Below are 18,150 nucleotides of genomic sequence, written 5' to 3' on the forward strand. Positions count from 1 at the left end.
ATTTTAGGGTTGATAGACGTCATCAGATGAAGAAGAGGCATCGCATGTGATTGTCGACGAAGGTATTCACAGACTTGGAGAAAGTCTTTTCCTTGAAATGGAGATGTCCACCACGGGAAGCCTTCCACTGATGAAGAGGGGAGTGCTCCGCAGACCCAGCAGTTAGACCGATTGTACCGCAGCTTTCTTATCCATTCGTCTGCTGATGGACATCTAGGTTGCATCCATGTCCTAGCTATTGTAAACAGTGCTGCGATGAACATTGGGGTACACGTGTCTCTTTCAATTCTGGTTTCCTCAGTGTGTATGCCCAGCAATGGGATTGCTGGGTCATATGGCAGTTCTATTTCCAGTTTTTTAAGGAATCTCCACACTGTTCTCCATAGTGGCTGTACTAGTTTGCATTCCCACCAACAGTGTTAGAGGGTTCCCTTTTCTCCAAACCCTCTCCAGCATTTATTGCTTGTAGACTTTGGATAGCAACCATTCTGACTGGCATGAAATGGTACCTCATTGTGGTTTTGATTTGCATTTCTCTGATAATGAGTGATGTTGAGCATCTTTTCATGTGTTTGTTAGCCATCTGTATGTCTTCTTTGGAGAAATGTCTGTTTAGTTCTTTGGCCCATTTTTGATTGGGTCATTTATTTTTCTGGAATTGAGCTGCAGGAGTTGCTTGTATATTTTTGAGATTAATTCTTTGTCAGTTGCTTCATTGGCTAGTATTTTCTCCCATTCTGAAGGCTGTCTTTTCACCTTGTTTATACTTTCCTTTGTTGTGCAAAAGTTTTTAAGTTTAATTAGGTCCCATTTCTTTATTTTTGCTTTTATTTCCAATACTCTGGGAGGTGGGTCATAGAGATCCTGCTGTGATTTATGTTGGAGAGTGTTTTGCCTAGGTTTTCCTCTGTTTTATTTTAAAGGGAATAAAGAAAAACAGCAGAAATATTTAGGGGAAAAAAAAAAGAAATATGTTGGGAGTTAGACAGCCTGGATATAATCCCAGCTGTGCAGCCTCTCAATATGACCAGGGCAGATTATTCAGTGTGTCTTCACTTGAGAAAGATTTAAAAAAAAAAAAAAAATCAATTCCACCTTCACAATCCATGACCTGGACTCAAGTCATCCTACTGGTTTAATCTAGATAAGATTCTAAACTTTACATCTCTCCATGTGTCTCTATCCTAATAGTTAAAACTTTGCCTTGACTTCTCTTCCAAAATTTATGTCCCAGCTTCTTGTCTGCACAGTTGCTAAAATTTAGAGCCCTCCCCTTCACAAATATGGTGGATATAGACCCTGACAAGCTTTAGAGAGATCATTTCCAACCTGCTGTTCTGAATTGCAGAGTACTGTCTTTCCCTGAGCTGCTTGATTTTCTGTCAACTTGATTCAGTGATCAACTGCTGCCTTGGGCCTCTCACTGACAACTGCTTTTGTGAACTATGTCTGGTACAGAGAAATATTTTGAACACTGTCTGGCTTCTAATTCTTTTCCAGTGGTTATGTTCAAGACTGGATCTCCTCTCCTCTCTGGTATTACAGGGTCATACCCCGCCTACTTGTAATATGCCCGATGCGTGATTCTGTATTGCATGGTCCTACAGCATGAAGTTGTTAAATTGTGTCCATTATAGTTTGTTTAATAAGACAGGGATTTAGGTGACATAGTTCAAAACAACCTCTATTAATGTAACAATGGTCAAAAGTTTTATGAGAGATAGTACTTAAAGAGATGAGTTTTGTTTTCTAATGAAATTAATTTGTATGGAAAAGTTCATTCCCTTAAAACTCAAAAATGAATTTTTACCTAAAGCTTTTTGGGAAAGTTTGTTGAAGATGCTGACTCAGGTTGTTCAATAAAAAATTACACAAGAATGATAAATCTATTCAGTTACACCTTTGAATTAAAAAAAAAATCCTTTTATTGTTTCTTTTCATCAAAAAAATAATAATGGTCTTCTAGAATTTTATTTTATTTATTTTTGGCCTTGCCACATGCCTTGTGGGATCTTAGTTCCCCAACCAGGGATTGAACCTGCAGTGAAAGTGCCGAGTCCTAATGGCTGGAATTTCCAGCAGCGTGGTATTTTAGACATCTCTATGTGTGCATCTCTATGCTAGGTATCACGCTAAAAGCTCATAACATGAAGTCTGGAACCCTTAGGGCATTTTCCGTACTTCATGTGGAGCATAATTCTTATCTTTTCCTGAACTTTCTCCCCTTTCTTTCTTTCTCTCTCGCTCTCTCTCTTTTTTTTTTTTTTCCTTTTCAGTGTTTCTTGTTCCCATGTAATGATTAGGAGCTATCTGGAAAGAGTTCCCAAAGAAAGGCAATGTCAAAGAATGCTCAAACTACTGCACAATTGCACTCATCTCACATGCTAGTAAAGTAATGCTCAAAATTCTCCAAGCCAGGCTTCAGCAATACGTGAACCGTGAACTTCCTGATGTTCAAGCTGGTTTTAGAAAAGGCAGAGGAACCAGAGATCAAATTGCCAACATCTGCTGGATCATGGAAAAAGCAAGAGAGTTCCAGAAAAATATCTATTTATGCCTTATTGACTATCCCAAAGCCTTTGATTGTGTAGATCACAACAAACTATGGAAAATTCTGAAAGAGATGGAAATACCAGACCACCTGACCTGCCTCTTGAGAAACCTATATGCAGGTCAGGAAGCAACAGTTAGAACTGGACATGGAACAACAGACTGGTTCCAAATAGGAAAAGGAGTACATCAAGGCTGTATATTGTCACCCTGTTTATTTAACTTCTATGCAGAGTACATCATGAGAAATGCTGGGCTGGAGGAAGCACAAGCTGGAATCAAGATTGCTGGGAGAAATATCAATAACCTCAGACATGCAGATGACATCACCCTTTTGGCAGAAAGTGAAGAGGAACTCAAAAGCCTCTTGATGAAAGTGAAAGAGGAGAGTGAAAAGTTGGCTTAAAGCTCAACATTCAGAAAACGAAGATCATGGCATCTGGTCCCATCACTTCATGGCAAATAGATGGGGAAACAGTGGAAACAGTGTCAGACTTTATTTTTTTGGGCTCCAAAATCACTGCAGATGGTGATTGCAGCCATGAAATTAAAAGACGCTTACTCCTTGGAAGGACAGTTATGACCAACCTAGACAGCATATTAAAAAGTAGAGACACTACTTTGTCAACAAAGGTCTGACTAGTCAAGGCTATGGTTTTTCCAGTAGTCATGTATGGATGTGAGAGTTGGACTGTGAAGAAGGCTGAGTGCTGAAGAATTGATGGTTTTGAACTGTGGTGTTGGAGAAGACTCCTGAGAATCCCTTGGACAGCAAGGAGATCCCACCAGTCCATCCTAAAGGAGATCAGTCCAGGGTGTTCATTGGAAGGACTGATGTTGAAGCTGAAACTCCAATACTTTGGCCACCTGATGTGAAGAGCTGACTCACTGGAAAAGACCCTGATGCTGGGAGGGGTTAGGGGCAGGAGGAGAAGGGGATGACAGAGGATGAGATGGTTGGATGGCATCACCAACTCGAGGGACATGGGTTTGGGTGGACTCTGGGAGTTGGTGATGGACAGGGAGGCCTGGCGTGCTGCGGTTCATGGGGTCGCAAAGAGTTGAACACGACTGAAAGACTGAACTGAACTGAACTGGAGAGAGTTCAGTTGTTTGTCTGGTTCTGTTGCTTTCTAGCTGTGTGACTCCAGGCAAGTTACTTAAAGTCTCTCTGCTTTAAAGTGGCAGAACCAGACAAACAACTGAACTCTTTCCAGATAGTTCCTAATCATTACATGGGAACAAGAAACAATCAAGAAAAGGAGAGAGAGAAAGAAAGAGAGAGATAAAGAATAAGGGGGGAGGAAAAGCTCAGGAAGAGATAAGGATTATCCTCCACCCAACATTTGGACCTCTTAAGACATTTCTGAATTGGTTCTTGTAATTGGATTTTACTTGGGGTAATCAGCAAGGAAACAGATGGGTCGTCCGCAATCATCTGAGTGAATCAGCTGTTTCCTGGATTAAGATGGTTGTTCTTGCGTTCAAGAGAATTGGGAAGTACGTAGGACTGGCCTTCAGAAGAAAAGAAACACGACAAATCAGCCAATGAACAGTGCTCTGGCAGTGCTACCAGCTCATCTCTACTCAATTTTCCTCTTTGATAAACAGCATGGCATACCTTATAAACCAAATTACCTGCTGAGTCACTCAGACTTGTTCAATTCTTTGTGACTCCATGGACTGTAGCCTACTAGACTCCTGTCCATGGGATTCTCCAGGCAAGAATACTGGAGTCAGTTGCCATTTCCTTTTCCAGGGAATCTTTCTGACCCAGGGATCAAAATCTCCTGCATTGCAGGTGATTCTTTACCATCTGAGCCACTATAAACAAAATTCAGTTCAGTTCAGTCGCTCAGTCCTGTCCGACTCCTTGTGACCCCAAAGAAAGGCAATGCCAAAGAATAAACAAAATTAAGAGGATAGTTAAACTCAATTGCGGAATGCTGTTTGAACACTATGAATTTAACAGTTTGTCTATATGAAACCTTAAGACTGTTCCAGAGACTGAAAATATTCTGTCTCAGGACAAGTTCATATCCTGCTGAAGACAATAACTCACAGTAATAAGGTAATGCCTTCAATAATTCCCATGTGACAGGTTTTATATGATCGTCTCTGTCACACTTGTTACAGCCTTGTGAATTCTCCATACAAGTCTTTTATTGCAATCTTTTCATTAGGGGAATTTCAATATCCAGAGTTTTAGTATTATGCCTCAAGTCAGACAAAAATCCTAGTATCAAATTATTATTGGCCTTTCCTTTTCTTGAGGAATTATTCCCCAAAAAATGTCTTCAGTGAATGTACTGATAATATTAAGGAATAGAATAAATGATTCTGTTTCAGATTCTGAATGATGCTTTCAAGTTAAAAACATCTTTAACATCTATTCTATTTTTATACCTTTAATTCTCCTGACAGCCTCATTTATTCTCTGTTTTATTCTTTCAGCAAATATTTATGAATTACCTTATGTATGCCAGGTACTGTGCTAGGTATTAGAAACATAACAATGAACTAGAATTCTGATTATTCTCTTTTTTCTATTCTGAAGCATTCCATTTAAAACCAGATACACAAAATTCTTACCCTTCTTCATATAAAGTTTATGTATTCCATACTCTTAACATCATTTTATAACATTTTGGACATAAAAGGTTCATAGTATTAGGTGGTGGTGTTAGTGGAAAATTAGAGAACCATTGTATTTTTTTTTTGCTTCAATATCCAATTTGCCTTTTCATAGAAGATAAAAGAGAGCCCTATCTCTCCTTTTAGTCTATGATCTCATGCCTAAAACACAACAGACTCATTTTTTCTGGAGTACAAATTTAGTCTCCACCTTGGCTAACCAATACCCTAAGCCATCTAGTGGATACAGATTAAACAGTGTAAATAGATAATTTGTCTATTCTTTTCTCTAGGGAAGTTCTGGTAAAACGTGGGTTCTTTTTTAATTGCAGTATTCGTCCAGAGCCTAATCTCCTCCCTTCTGTACTCTTTACTAGTTCCCTTTCCTGCTTCCCATTTTGAAGCTTCAGAGAAGCTCCTGATTGGGTCTACTTGCCCAAATTACTGTGAGGTTAACTCAGAGGTCATAATGTCAAATGCCTACAAGGACCAGACTGGAAAAATAAATAAATGTGGGGGGCTAGGGCAGGAGAATTAAGGAGTGAGGGACCTGTGGCAAACTGCAGAGCCTTGGCCCCTCAAAGAAGGAGGAGGTACTCAGTGCCAGCTCATTGTTGCTGAGTGAATGAAAGACTTGGCTAGTCGATCATCTGATTTTTTAGAAAAGTAAAAAATCTGGACCTTTATGTAAAGTGTCTTATTCTGTTCATGTTGGATCTGCCAAACAAAACACATCTGCCCAGGGCTGCAATTTGCAACCTCTGCTCTCACTGGTGCTGAGTTCAAAGAACTAAAAGCACCTAGGTTTCCAAAAAATCCTTGAAGAATATAAGTTGAGTTCTGTGATCCAACCCCATTATCAAGAGGAAAGGGGAAGAAAAACTTCTTATCAAGAGTATGATTTGATATTGGTTTAATCAGTGTATTTTCATTAATACTAATTAGTAGATTGTCATGCTGCAGTTTTTAAAAAATATAATTAAGTAATCCATCTTTATGTAAGAAAAGGGGATGAAATTATATTGAAGTTTAAAAATACATTTGATTTTGATTTCTGTAAAGGAACACTGAACCTGGAAGAATGCAATAAAAATTCTATGTGGGTATGGACAAGGTAGAAAGGCAAGAGTGTGTATACATATTCAAAAATTAAAGTTTTCAATGAAAGTAAAAGGCATTAAAATGTCTATTGCAGAGAAGTATGGTGGGTTGAAAAATAGATTAAAATGTGTAAAAGTATGTAACAGGAAAAAATGTTATAAGGGAATGCAATTATTAAAGTTCAAGAAGAAAAGGGAACAGTGTTACATTTCTGATAGCTAAAGAAACAGTGTTTCATTTATTCATCAAATGAATGATACTCTTTCAATTGTATTAAACAGAGATGGTATTTAAATTCAACTGGACATACTTAAAGTTGGGTAACTATTTTATTTTCAAATGCCAATGTTTACAACATAATGCTGGAAATAACTTCCTTTACAATTGCTTGATTTTATGAGAAAAAGATTTGGATGTTGATATAAAAATGAGGAAAAGATAGAAGAATTTTTCAAAATTCTTTTGGGAGTCCGCTGGATCACTGAAAAAGCAAGAGAGTTCCAGAAAAACATCTATTTATGTCTTATTGACTATACCAAAGCCTTTGACTGTATGGATCACAACAAACTGTGGAAAATTCTGAAAGAGATGGGAATACCAGACCACCTGACCTGCCTCTTAAGAAACCTGTATGCAGGTCAGGAAGCAACAGTTAGAACTGGACATGGAACAACAGACTGGTTCCAAACAGGAAAAGGAATACGTCAAGGCTGTATATTGTCACCCTGCTTATTTAACTTCTATGCAGAGTACATCATGAGAAATGCTGGGCTGGATGAAGCACAAGCTGGAATCAAGATTGCTGGGAGAAATATCAATAACCTCAGATATGCAGATGACACAACCCTTATGGCAGAAAGTGAAGAAGAATTAAAGAGCCTCTTGATGAAAGTGAAAGAAGAGAGTGAAAAAGTTGGCTTAAAGCTCAACATTCAGAAAACGAAGATCATGGCATCCAGTCCCATCATTTCATGGCATCCAGTCCCATCATTTCATGGCAAATAGATGGGGAAACAGTGGCTGACTTTATTTTTCTGGGATCCAAAATCACTGTAAATGGTGATTGCAGCCATGAAATTAAAAGACGCTTATGACCACCCTAGACAGCATATTAAAAAGTAGAGATATTACTTTGTCAGCAAAGGTCTGTCTAGTCAAGGCTATGGTTTTTCCAGTAGTCATGTAAGGATGTGAGAGTTGGACTGTGAAGAAGGCTGAGTGCTGAAGAATTGATGGTTTTGAACTGTGGTGTTGGAGAAGACTCTTGAGAGTCCCTTGGACAGCAAGGAGATCCAACCAGTCCATTCTAAAGGAGATCAGTCCTGGGTGTTCTTTGGAAGGACTGATGCTGAAGCTGAAACTCCAATACTTTGGCCACCTGATGCGAAGAGCTGACTCATTTGAAAAGACCCTGATGCTGGGAGGGATTGGGGGCAGGAGGAGAAGGGGACGACAGAAGATGAGATGGCTGGATGGCATAACCGACTCAATGGACATGAGTTTGTGTAAACTCCGGGAGTTGGTGATGGACAGGGAGGCCTGGCGTGCTGCCGTTCATGGGGTGGCAAAGAATCGGACACCACTGAGAGACTGAACTGAACTGAACTGAAGCAAAAAAGTCTAAAGATCATTGATCTTGATTTTTATATATTTCAAACCTTTGGAGTTGCTCTTTTGTCTCTGGACATCCAAAGTTATGTTATACATGAGGACTAAGAGGCCACAAATTACCTCTGAACACAACCATATGGATCAGCTACACAACGATTAGTTTTGCATTACCTAGGAGAAGGCAATGGCACCCCACTCCAATACTCTTGCCTGGAAAATCCCATGGATGGAGGAGTCTGGTAGGCTGCAGTTCATGGGGTCGCTAAGAGTCGGACACGACTGAGCAACTTCACTTTCACTTTTCACTTTCATGCATTGAAGAAGGAAATGGCAACCCACTCCAGTGTTCTTGCCTGGAGAATCCCAGGGACAGGGGAGCCTGGTGGGCTGCTGTCTATGGGGTCACACAGAGTCGGACATGACTGAAGTGACTAAGCAGCAGCAGCAGCAGGTTTTATTTAGAAAAACAGTCTTTTAAGTTCAAAAGAATGGATGCTAGGTAAACAGGTAAATTTAAATGTTTGTAAGGTAGTTCCACCATATGACATCAAAATTCACAGGGCAACTGTAATGCATGTGGGAAGGAGAGCCAGGTCAAGAGGTAGAATGTTTCCTACCCAAAATGGCCACAGGTCAACCTGCTTGGATCATCTTGGGACTCACATGTAGATTTAAAGCAAAAAGTTAAGTCTAAAGGTATGAGAGCTCATCAAACTCACCTAGGAGGTTCCCAGGATGGACCCTAGGGTAACTGCTGCTCTACATGGGATGACAAGAGAAACTACGCAAATGAGAATTGAAAATGAAAACGAATAGAAAACTAATTTCCCCCTTTTGAACACGAAAATGTTAACTACATTGATTCTTTTTGTGGTTTTTTGTTGTTTTAGTCACTAAGTCATGTCCAACTCTTTTGTGAACCCAAGAACTGTATGAAGCCTGCCAGTTTCCTCCTTGCTTGGCATTTCCCAGGCAAGAACATTGGAGTGGGTTGCCATTTCCTTCTCTAGGGGATCTTCCTGACCCAGGGATGGAACCTGCACTGCAGGCGGATTCTTTACTGCTGAGCCACCAGAGAAACCCTACATTGATTCTTTCTTGATTCTAAATGGAAATTGACATTCACTTCTCATTTGGTTGAAACTTTATCCCTATTATTCCTGTTTATATCCTTTACCATAAGAAATCCTAGACTCCCAGATCACCCTTCGTCTTCCACCCACTAAATCACTCAGGGCTCTTCACATCACCTATTTTGAACCCCTTTACCACACTCCCCAATTTCTGAGACTCTTTCCACTATGTCCTCTGGAATTCACAGTTCATCTTCAGCGAAAACCTTTGTATCTTCTATCTCTTCTCTATTTCTTCACCTTCTTGTTCTAAAGCACACCTGGCTCACCCTCTGTGGATGCTGTTGTCCCTGCAACCTTCCCAGAACCCTTGGAAGACTTGGAGGTGGGAGAGAGACCCTCTTTACTCTTCATTGCTTCTCTCAGGCTATTCTCCCCATCTCCTATTTAATTCCTCCCCCTGAAGTATTTGTTTCTTTAACTCCTGACCTCCCATGAGAGGACATATCACTCATATCACTCTCCTCATTGTGGTAGTCCTCTACTCACTTATAGATCACTCTGAATTATTTCTCCAGGACTTTAACTTTTGGCTACTGGCATCCTATCCAGGGGGCTTCCCAGGTGGCGCTAGTGGTAAAGAACCAGCCTGCTAATGCAGGAAGATATAAGAAATGCAGGTTTGATCCCTGGGTCGGGAAGATCCCGTGGAGGAGGGCACAGCAACCCATTCCAGTATTCCTGGAGAATCTCATGGACAAAGGAGCCTGGCAGGCTGCAGTCCATAGGTTGCACAGAGTCAGACACGACTGTAGAGGTTTAGCACACGTTTTCTATCCAGTATCTCTCTTGTCCTAAATCTTGCTGTTTTTAATATGTATAGTGAGAATCCTCATGATACTCCCTCTTTGACTCACTTCCAATGACACTGTATTCCAGACTCCTTAGTCATTCATTGGCATTGTCAAATTCACTTCATCACTTCTCCATAATCTTTATTGCATGCGTCCCACTCAAACTGCCACATTGTTATGGTCATTCTGCAGACTTGAGATAGATTCCTCCACCTGTATTTTGTTTGGGATGTCAAGACTGATGATGTTACACATGTACCAACTTTTTCAGAGTATGAAAAATTTTATTACACACGTAGAGAGGTTTTCTGAGGAGAGCAGGGCAGTCTCCAAGCTGGTCTGAATATGACTTGAGGGAACAGAGAGAGGAGACTTTCTTAGGGTTTATGGTGTTTGGGGTGGGTGTGGGGGGGCAGGGTCAAGTGTCCCTCACATGGACAGGCTCTTGTATACTTTGAACTTCCCATGGGCACCAAAGGAGGGAGCAGCTGGGCTTTCTGATCAATTTTCCCAGATGTGGGACACAGGGAGCAAAGAAGTGGTGGGGCTTGAAAGCTGTCATCAAATATAAAAAATGGAGCCAGACTGTTTATGTTACACCTATATTTTCAGATCATTTGCTCTTCTTGTTAGACTCCTACAGACCCTCAGCCCCAAAAGGACCTGCAATTCACTGATCCAACCACAGTTTTTCTGACCTTAGTCTCTCCATGTCTACTATTCCCTCATCTTAAAACTCCGTGGTAAATCATACTCACTCCCTTACATCTTTGACTTCCTTGTGCCTCTGTCCTTGCTCTTATTTCCTTGGTAAAACCTAATTGCATAGAATTCTAAGCTTACGTTGAGCCTGCATCCTGGCTCAATCAATTACTGCTGGAGGAAGAAAGGACAAACATACTGACTTATCCCACTTAAATTTATGACCATGAACTCGGTTCAGTTCAGTTCAGTCGCTCAGTTGTGTCCCATTCTTTGCGACCCCATGAACCGCAGCACGCCAGGCCTCCCTGTCCATCACCAACTCCCGGAGCCCACCCAAACTCATGTCTATTGAGTAGGTGATGCCATCCAGCCATCTCATCCTCTGTCATCCCCTTCTCCTCCTGCCCCCAATCCTTCCCAGCATCAGGGTCTTTTCCAGGGAGTCAGTTCTTCGCATCAGGTGGCTAAAGTATTGGAGTTTCAGCTTCAGCATCAGTCCTTCCAATGAACACCCAGGACTGCTCTCCTTTAGGATGGACTGGTTGGATCTCCTTGCAGTCCAAGGGACTCTCAAGAGTCTTCTCCAACACCACAGTTCAAAACCATCAATTCTTCGGACTCAGCTTTCTTCACAGTCCAACTCTCACATCCATACATAATGAACTCAAGTGGGCCCTTAATGACACTCAGCAGGCCTGTGATATATTTTCTTTCCTAGTATATTCATCTTTCCATTCTCCTGAATGAATATATCACATCTTCGCTTCTCTTCTCATCACCTTCAGTTACTCTTCCGAATCTCCTCTTCCCTGATGACCTTACATCATATGTCTCTGAAAAAAACAATCACCTTCAGTTACTCTTCCGAATCTCCTCTTCCCTGATGACCTTACATCATATGTCTCTGAAAAAAACAATCAGAAGAGAACTTGAACAGATCCTCACCACTGCTCCTATGACCTTCCCTCCAGTGTTCATAGATGAACAGTCTGTACTCCTGTCTATAGATAATCCTTTCATTTGTGTGCTAGATCATAAACGTTTCCCCTTTCAAAGGCACCACTCTAGCAATTCTCTCTTCTTGCTCCTTCATAAAAATTTCCTTCTCTTCTAGATCATTCTCATTGAAACAAATATTTAAATTTTTTGGCCAACCTACTTTTGACTCCACTTCCACCACCAGTTAACTGTGGTGGTAGGCTCCCCACGATCATTTTTGGGCTCCCTTAACAGGAGAACTTCTAAAAAGAATTGCCTATAATATTAAGTATCTCCAATTTCTCTCCTTCAATTTTCTCTTAAACCCACTCAAGTTTTTTTTTTCCCATTTCCCATAGCCTCCATGGTACTAAATCCAGTAGTTATTTCTCAGTCCTCACTTCCTCACTCACATGTAAGCTCTAATACCTCCTTGATAATATTATATTCACTTGACTTCCAGGCACCTCACTCTCAGCTCACCAACTTCACTGGCTGTTCCTTTTCAATCTCCTTTGCTGGTTCATCCACTCTCCTGCCTTGAAGTTACAAGGTTTCATCTTTGGTTCTCTTCTATTTATATTCACTTCCTTGTGACTTTAAATATCATTTAATATCTCTACTTTTGGACAAATCTAAGTTTCTGATGACTTCTAGATCATACTACTGAGCTGGCAAAAACTCCTATATCCTGGGCTGTAGTCCTCAGTAAGGTCACAGAATAAGACATAACTTTCATCTTAAAAAAAAAAGCTGGTATCTCTTATGCTGCATATGGTAGCTTGGACCTCCCTTCTTAACACTGCACTCCCATGTACAACTGCCTACTTAAGATCTCCACTTGAATTTCCAATAGATATCTTGAATGTAAAAAAGTCCAGTCCTGAATTCCTGATCTTTCTCCCCTAACCAACTCTACCTGTAGTCTTCCTCATCTTCACCGGTTTGTTTTCTTTTTTTAACATATCCGCTATCTGCTTTATTATCCTATTTGATTTTCTTATGTATTACTTGTTGCCTGCTGCCCCCACTTCCAGAATGTAATATCCACAAGGGGTGAGGGTTTTGTATTTTGCTCAGGTATATAACCCAATCAACTAGAACAATGTCCAGGGGCTCAATTAATATTTGTTTATTGAATGAATGAAAGAACGAATTAAACCAGTACTTATCATACTCAGAAATTACTGAAATCTTTTAACTCAAGCTGAAAGATCAATGAAAAACGGGTTTATTTGCAGCAATAAAATACCACACAGGTTTTAAACCTGGTTGTGCTTGGGTTGGGGGAGGGGCAGGCAAGAATGCAATTCTTCAGAAACGGAAAACACTAGAACAAAGCTTAAGTAAAAACCACAGTGAGAGTTAGTCAAGTTTTGCTCCTAAGGAAACTTCTCGTCAGAGCAAGAGGCCCGAGTTCTAAGTGGCAACCTATGGGGTAAAAAGAAGCAAAAATGCATCTTCTTATAAGTCACTAGGATCAACAGCTGTTCTCCTGCTAGGATGGCTGTTTTTCCCTTATTTGGACTTCACTGTCAAAAGAAAGACACCACACCCTGTGTTATGTAGCCTTAACCGAGTAACTGTGCCACGTCCCGGGCCTCCTGACTTCAGAACTGTATTTAATTTAGTAATGTTTGTCTTTTTCTCTTTTGACTCAAGGTTCGTGAGTAGGGCCAGGAAAACTCTAAAGCTGTTTTAAAGCAATTCAAACCCAAAAGGTCAGACTTTAAAAAGTACTCAGGAAAAACAAGTTTAAGGCTGTAAGAGTTTAAGGCTGGATGTGGGGGCAGGTTACATTCAGCAGAGGGGAGCCCCGTCTGCGTTGGCTCAGGGGATGCGCCAGTCGGTTGCTCCCGCGGCCGCATGGGCCACGGTACGCTAGGGAGGAAAAAGCCGGTCCCCAAGGAAGGAGCCCCACGCTTCCCTTGAATTTCCACGCAACCCGCCCAGACACGTCCGGGCTGAAGGAGCAGAGTCCAAAAGAAGCGTCAGACCTGCCGGGCGGGGTGGCGGGACGCGCGGCCAGGGTATCCAGGAGCAGCCACTTAGGTCGGCGTGTTCGGAGAGCTGGGCTCCCCGGCCCTCCCCTCCAGGCGCCGAACAAGCGACACCCCGGCTTCCGCGGCGCCCCCTCCTTCCTCCGCACGCCTCCCCTTTAAGCGTGAGGCGCAGCTGGATTTGTGTCGGCCGAGCGAGGCGCGACTCCCCTTTATGGCGGAGCCGGCAGCGGAGGCTCTGACAGCCGCGGCAGCCGGGCGAGCAGAGCAGGAGGCCGGGCCTCGGGCCGCCGGCCGCAGTCGCCGCAGCGGGGCCGGGGGGAGCGCGGCGCGCGCCGCGACGGGGGCGGAGGAGTGGGCGGGCCCGGCCGGACTGGGGGCGGGGAGGCGGGGAAAGGCGGGGAGCCGGGTCGCCGGCGCTCGGGTCCGCCTCTGACTGCGGCGCGGCGGGGCGATGTGTGATTACCATGGCGAGGAGTCTCTGTCCGGGGGCCTGGCTAAGGAAGCCCTGTTACCTCCAGGTAGGCCGGCGGCGAGCCCGCCGCGCGCCCGCTCTCTGCGCGGGACTTGCCCGCCTTCCTCCTCCCTCCCTGGGTCGGCGCCCGCCCGAACCCCGCTGCCCCCTGCCGTCCGGCACCTGGCGGCGCGCCCTCCCTCGCTGACCCGGCGCCGCAGCCTCCACCGCGGCGCTGTCCCGCCGCCCCACAGCGTCCCGACCGGTCCGGGCTCGCCCTCGGCGCCTCGCATCCCGAGAGCCCCGGGACGTGACCTGGGTGCGACCCCACGCCCCTCGCGTTTGGGGCTCCGCAGTCGGGGCTCGGGACGTGCCGCGGTCCGCTCCTTGGTCCATTGCTCTCCTCCCCCCTCCCTGGTGGGCCCCGCAGGGAGGCTGTTCTCGGCTCAGTCCTGAGTCCTCAGTAGGTGGTAGGAAAGGTGGTGTGTCATTCCTCCATATTTTAGAAAATTATGACAAATTGTCACATCAGTGTTTTCTTCAAACCCTGGTGAAGCGGCATGTGCCTTGGGCTGAACCACTTGGTTCGATCTCCATCACACCCGTGATTTAAACGGGAGCAAGGGCTCAAGCGAGGCGGATGGATGTTTGCTTTTTAAAAGGAAGGGGACAATGTCTTGTGCGGATCCCGAATACGCCAACAATGCAAATGTAATTCTGTTATGTCATGTATACTATTCGCGTGTTAATTTTTCATAATTTCCCATTCCACCCTCTATTTCGCTGCCAGTCTGTGTCTTCGAACCCTGCTACAGCTTTCATGTTAGTCACCAGGGGGACCTAGTAGACACCATGAGTAGCTGAGCGCAAATCCATCACCCAAGTGGAAAAACAACTACAAATCAGTTCTTCGCGTGGGTCAGCAGTTGTGTCTGCATTCAGAGAACAGTATTCCTTTACCGCTTACATTAAAATGCTTAAAGGTATCGATAGATTATTTTGGGATGGGAATTCATTAGGTGGTGCTTTTATCAATTATTTTAAAAGTTGTGAAGAAACCGTCGTGGGGCACGTAAATCTTTCATTTTTGTTTGGAAATTGCGTGTGTGAATCACTACTCTGCAATGAGTGATGTACTTCAAGTTGGAAGCTTGATTGATAGGTCATAAAATGAAGAATATAGGAGTAAAACTGATTGTTCTGAGCCTTTGTAGCAACTCCGCCAGTAGTAATTGTGCCACGAATAACAGTAGAGCAACCCAGTGTAGAATTCAATCCAGGCCGGATACCTCTTTGTAACCCTTTATGTGAAGAGAAAAAAAAAAGGAAAACAAATCACTTTCCAGACTCTATTCTCAAAATTAGTTTGAGGTATTTAAAATCCTTTTTCTTAACTAAAACTCTCTAGCTTTTTTTTTTAGATTTTGTGGCACACTTTTAGACTTTGATTCATTTGGTTCTCAACGTTCTCCACACAAGTGATTGTGACATTTTTTTGGCACCATAGCATAAGAACTTTCTGATTGGCTGAGTTAAGGTTAGTTTTTCAAATAGTTAGGCTTCTGTTAATGGCAAACATTTAGTAATTCTGCCTTCCAGAATGTGTGCATCATTATCCATTACCAAATTAAGGTAAACTCAGGTCCTCAGCATTTCAAAAGGATTTGGGGGCATAGTTATATATTAGTAGGCTATTTCTATATAAAATAATGATTAAATAGAAAACTTTGTTGATTATAGTATTGTATTTGTGATAAATTTTAGAACTTGGGAACCTGGAGTACTGGTGTTTTAAACATTGTCTTGGTATTAGTATTTATTATTTATTAGTATTTAGGAATTTTCTTGTTAGTTGTCCTTCACCATACCTTTTCAGTTTAACCCGCTGAATAAAAAGGCCTTCACATTACTCAGTGTCATGCCTTCTTCTGTTCTCCATTGCTTAAATGCTTCACCTTTTGTTTTTAATACTACTTCTACCGTGTGGGGCTTCCCTGGTGGCTCAGATGGTAAAGAATGCCTGCAATGTGGGAAACCTGGGTTTGATCCTTGAATTGGGAAGATTCCCTGGAGAAGGGAGTGGCTACCCACTCCAGTATTCTTGCTTAGAGAATTCCATGGGCAGAGGAGCCTGGCTAGGTCTCACTTTTTTTTTTTTTTCTTCCGCTAGGTGCTTCAGCTGTAAATTGTTTTGGATGAAGTCAAAGAAAAATATTTTCATCTAAGACTATTGTACAGCTATCTATTCAGTTTCTCAGTCACTGAAAGTTGAATTAACATATACAATACTCCTTTCATTTTTTATTTTAATGATCTTTTAAATTTTATTTTATTTATTTTTGTTGTTTTTTGGCAGTGCCATGTGGCTTGCAGGATCTTAGTTCCCTGACCAGGCTTTGAGCATTGTGAGCGTGGAGTCTTAACACTGGACAGCCAGGGAAGTCCCTGATTTTCTTTAAAATGATGTTCCTTTGGGAGCAGCGTGAGGCATGAGGACAGAGCTGAGTTTTGTTCATTTGTGCATCTGGTTCATTATGACCTTGAAAAAATTTTGTAACTTTCTGGTTCCATAGTTTCCATATCATAAGTAGAAATTGTGGTTCTTAGCTGTGTAATCATGTGAATGTAGTGAGGATAAGCTCAGTTTCAGTTCAGTTGCTCAGTCATGTCCGACTCTTTGTGACCCCATGGACTGCAGCATACCAGGCTTCTCTGTCCATCACCAACTCCTAGAGCTTACTCAAACTCAGGTCCATCGAATCGGTGATGCCTTCCAACCATCTCATCCTCTGTCGTCCCCTTCTCCTCCCGCCTTCAATCTTTCCTAGCATCAGGTTCTTTTCAAATGAGTCAGTTCTTCACATCAGGTGGCCAAGGTATTGGAGTTTCAACTTCAGCATTGGTCCTTCCAATGGATATTCAGGACTGATTTCCTTTAGGATGGACCTCCTTGGATCTCCTTGCAGTCCAGGAGACTCTCAAGAGTCTTCTTCAACACCACAATTCAAAAGCATCAATTCTTCGGCACTCAACTTTCTTTATAGTCCAACTCTCACATCCATACATGATTACTGGAAAAACCATAGCCTTGATTAGACAGACCTTTGTCAGCAAAGTAATGTATCTGCTTTTTAATATGCTGTCTAGGTTGGCCATAGCTTTTCTTTCAAGGAGCAAGCATTTTTTAATTTCATGGCTACAGTCACCATTTGCGGTGATTTTCAGTTCAGTTCAGTTCAGTTGCTCAGTCGTGTCCAACTGTTCGCGACGCCATGAATCGCAGCACGCCAGGCCTCCCTGTCCATCACCAACTCCCGGAGTTCACTCAAACTCATGTCCATTGAGTCGGTGATGCCATCCAGCCATCTCATCCTCTGTCGTCCTCTTCTCCTCCTGCCCCCAATCCCTCCCAGCATCAGAGTCTTTTCCAATGAGTCAACACTTCGCATGAGGTGGCCAAAGTATTGGAGTTTCAGCTTTGGTATCAGTCCTTTCAATAAACTCAGGACTGATCTCCCCTAGAATGGACTGGTTGGATCTCCTTGAAGTCCAAGGGACTCTCAAGAGTCTTCTCCAACACTACAGTTCAAAAGCATCAATTCTTTGGCGCTCAGCTTTCTTTACAGTCCAACTCTCACATCCATGCATGACCATTGGAAAAACCATAGCCTTGACTAGACGGACCTTTGTTGGCAAAGTAATGTCTCTGCTTTTTAATATGCTGTCTGAGTTGGTCATAACTTTCCTTCCAAGGAGTAAGCATCTTTTAATTTCATGGCTGCAATCACCGTCTTCAGTGATTTTTAGAACCCCCCAAAATAAAAGTCTGTCACTGTTTCCATTGTTTCTCCATCTATTTGCCATGAAGTGATGGGACCAGATGCCATGAGCTTAGTTTCCTGAATGTTGAGTTTTAAGCCAACTTTTTCACTCTCCTCTTTCACTTTCATCAAGAGGCTCTTTAGTTCCTCTTCGCTTTCTGCCATAAGGGTGGTGTCATCTGCGTATCTGAGTTTAATGATATTTCTTCTGGCAATCTTGATTCCAGCTTGTGCTTCATCCAGCCTGGAATTTCATATGACGTATTCTGCATAATAGTTAAATAAGCAGGGTAACAATATACAGCCTTGACGTTCTCCTTTTCCTGTTTGGAACCGGTCTGTTTTTCCATGTCCACTTCTAACTATTGC

General features: G+C 42.6%; 1 protein-coding gene and 1 long non-coding RNA gene across 2 annotated transcripts in view; one reads left to right on the forward strand and one right to left on the reverse strand.

Moving 5' to 3' along the window:
- Positions 1-9,950: 9,950 nt before the first annotated feature.
- On the reverse strand, positions 9,951-13,810 carry LOC129655124 (uncharacterized). The gene is made up of 2 exons (XR_008715778.1): positions 13,504-13,810; positions 9,951-11,432 (listed from the first exon to the last, which is right to left on the reverse strand). It is a non-coding gene; the product is annotated as an uncharacterized LOC129655124 (long non-coding RNA).
- A 64-nt stretch (positions 13,811-13,874) lies between these two features.
- The window catches only part of DIPK1A (divergent protein kinase domain 1A), a 129,275-nt gene continuing 124,999 nt past the window's right edge, over positions 13,875-18,150 (forward strand). The window contains exon 1 of the mRNA XM_055585124.1: positions 13,875-14,027. Coding sequence (XP_055441099.1) covers positions 13,974-14,027 — 54 coding nt within the window. The 5' untranslated portion in view covers positions 13,875-13,973. The remainder of the gene's footprint in view (positions 14,028-18,150) is intronic.

This window comes from Bubalus kerabau, chromosome 6 (assembly GCF_029407905.1).
Source record: "Bubalus kerabau isolate K-KA32 ecotype Philippines breed swamp buffalo chromosome 6, PCC_UOA_SB_1v2, whole genome shotgun sequence".
Taxonomy (NCBI): domain Eukaryota; kingdom Metazoa; phylum Chordata; class Mammalia; order Artiodactyla; family Bovidae; genus Bubalus; species Bubalus kerabau.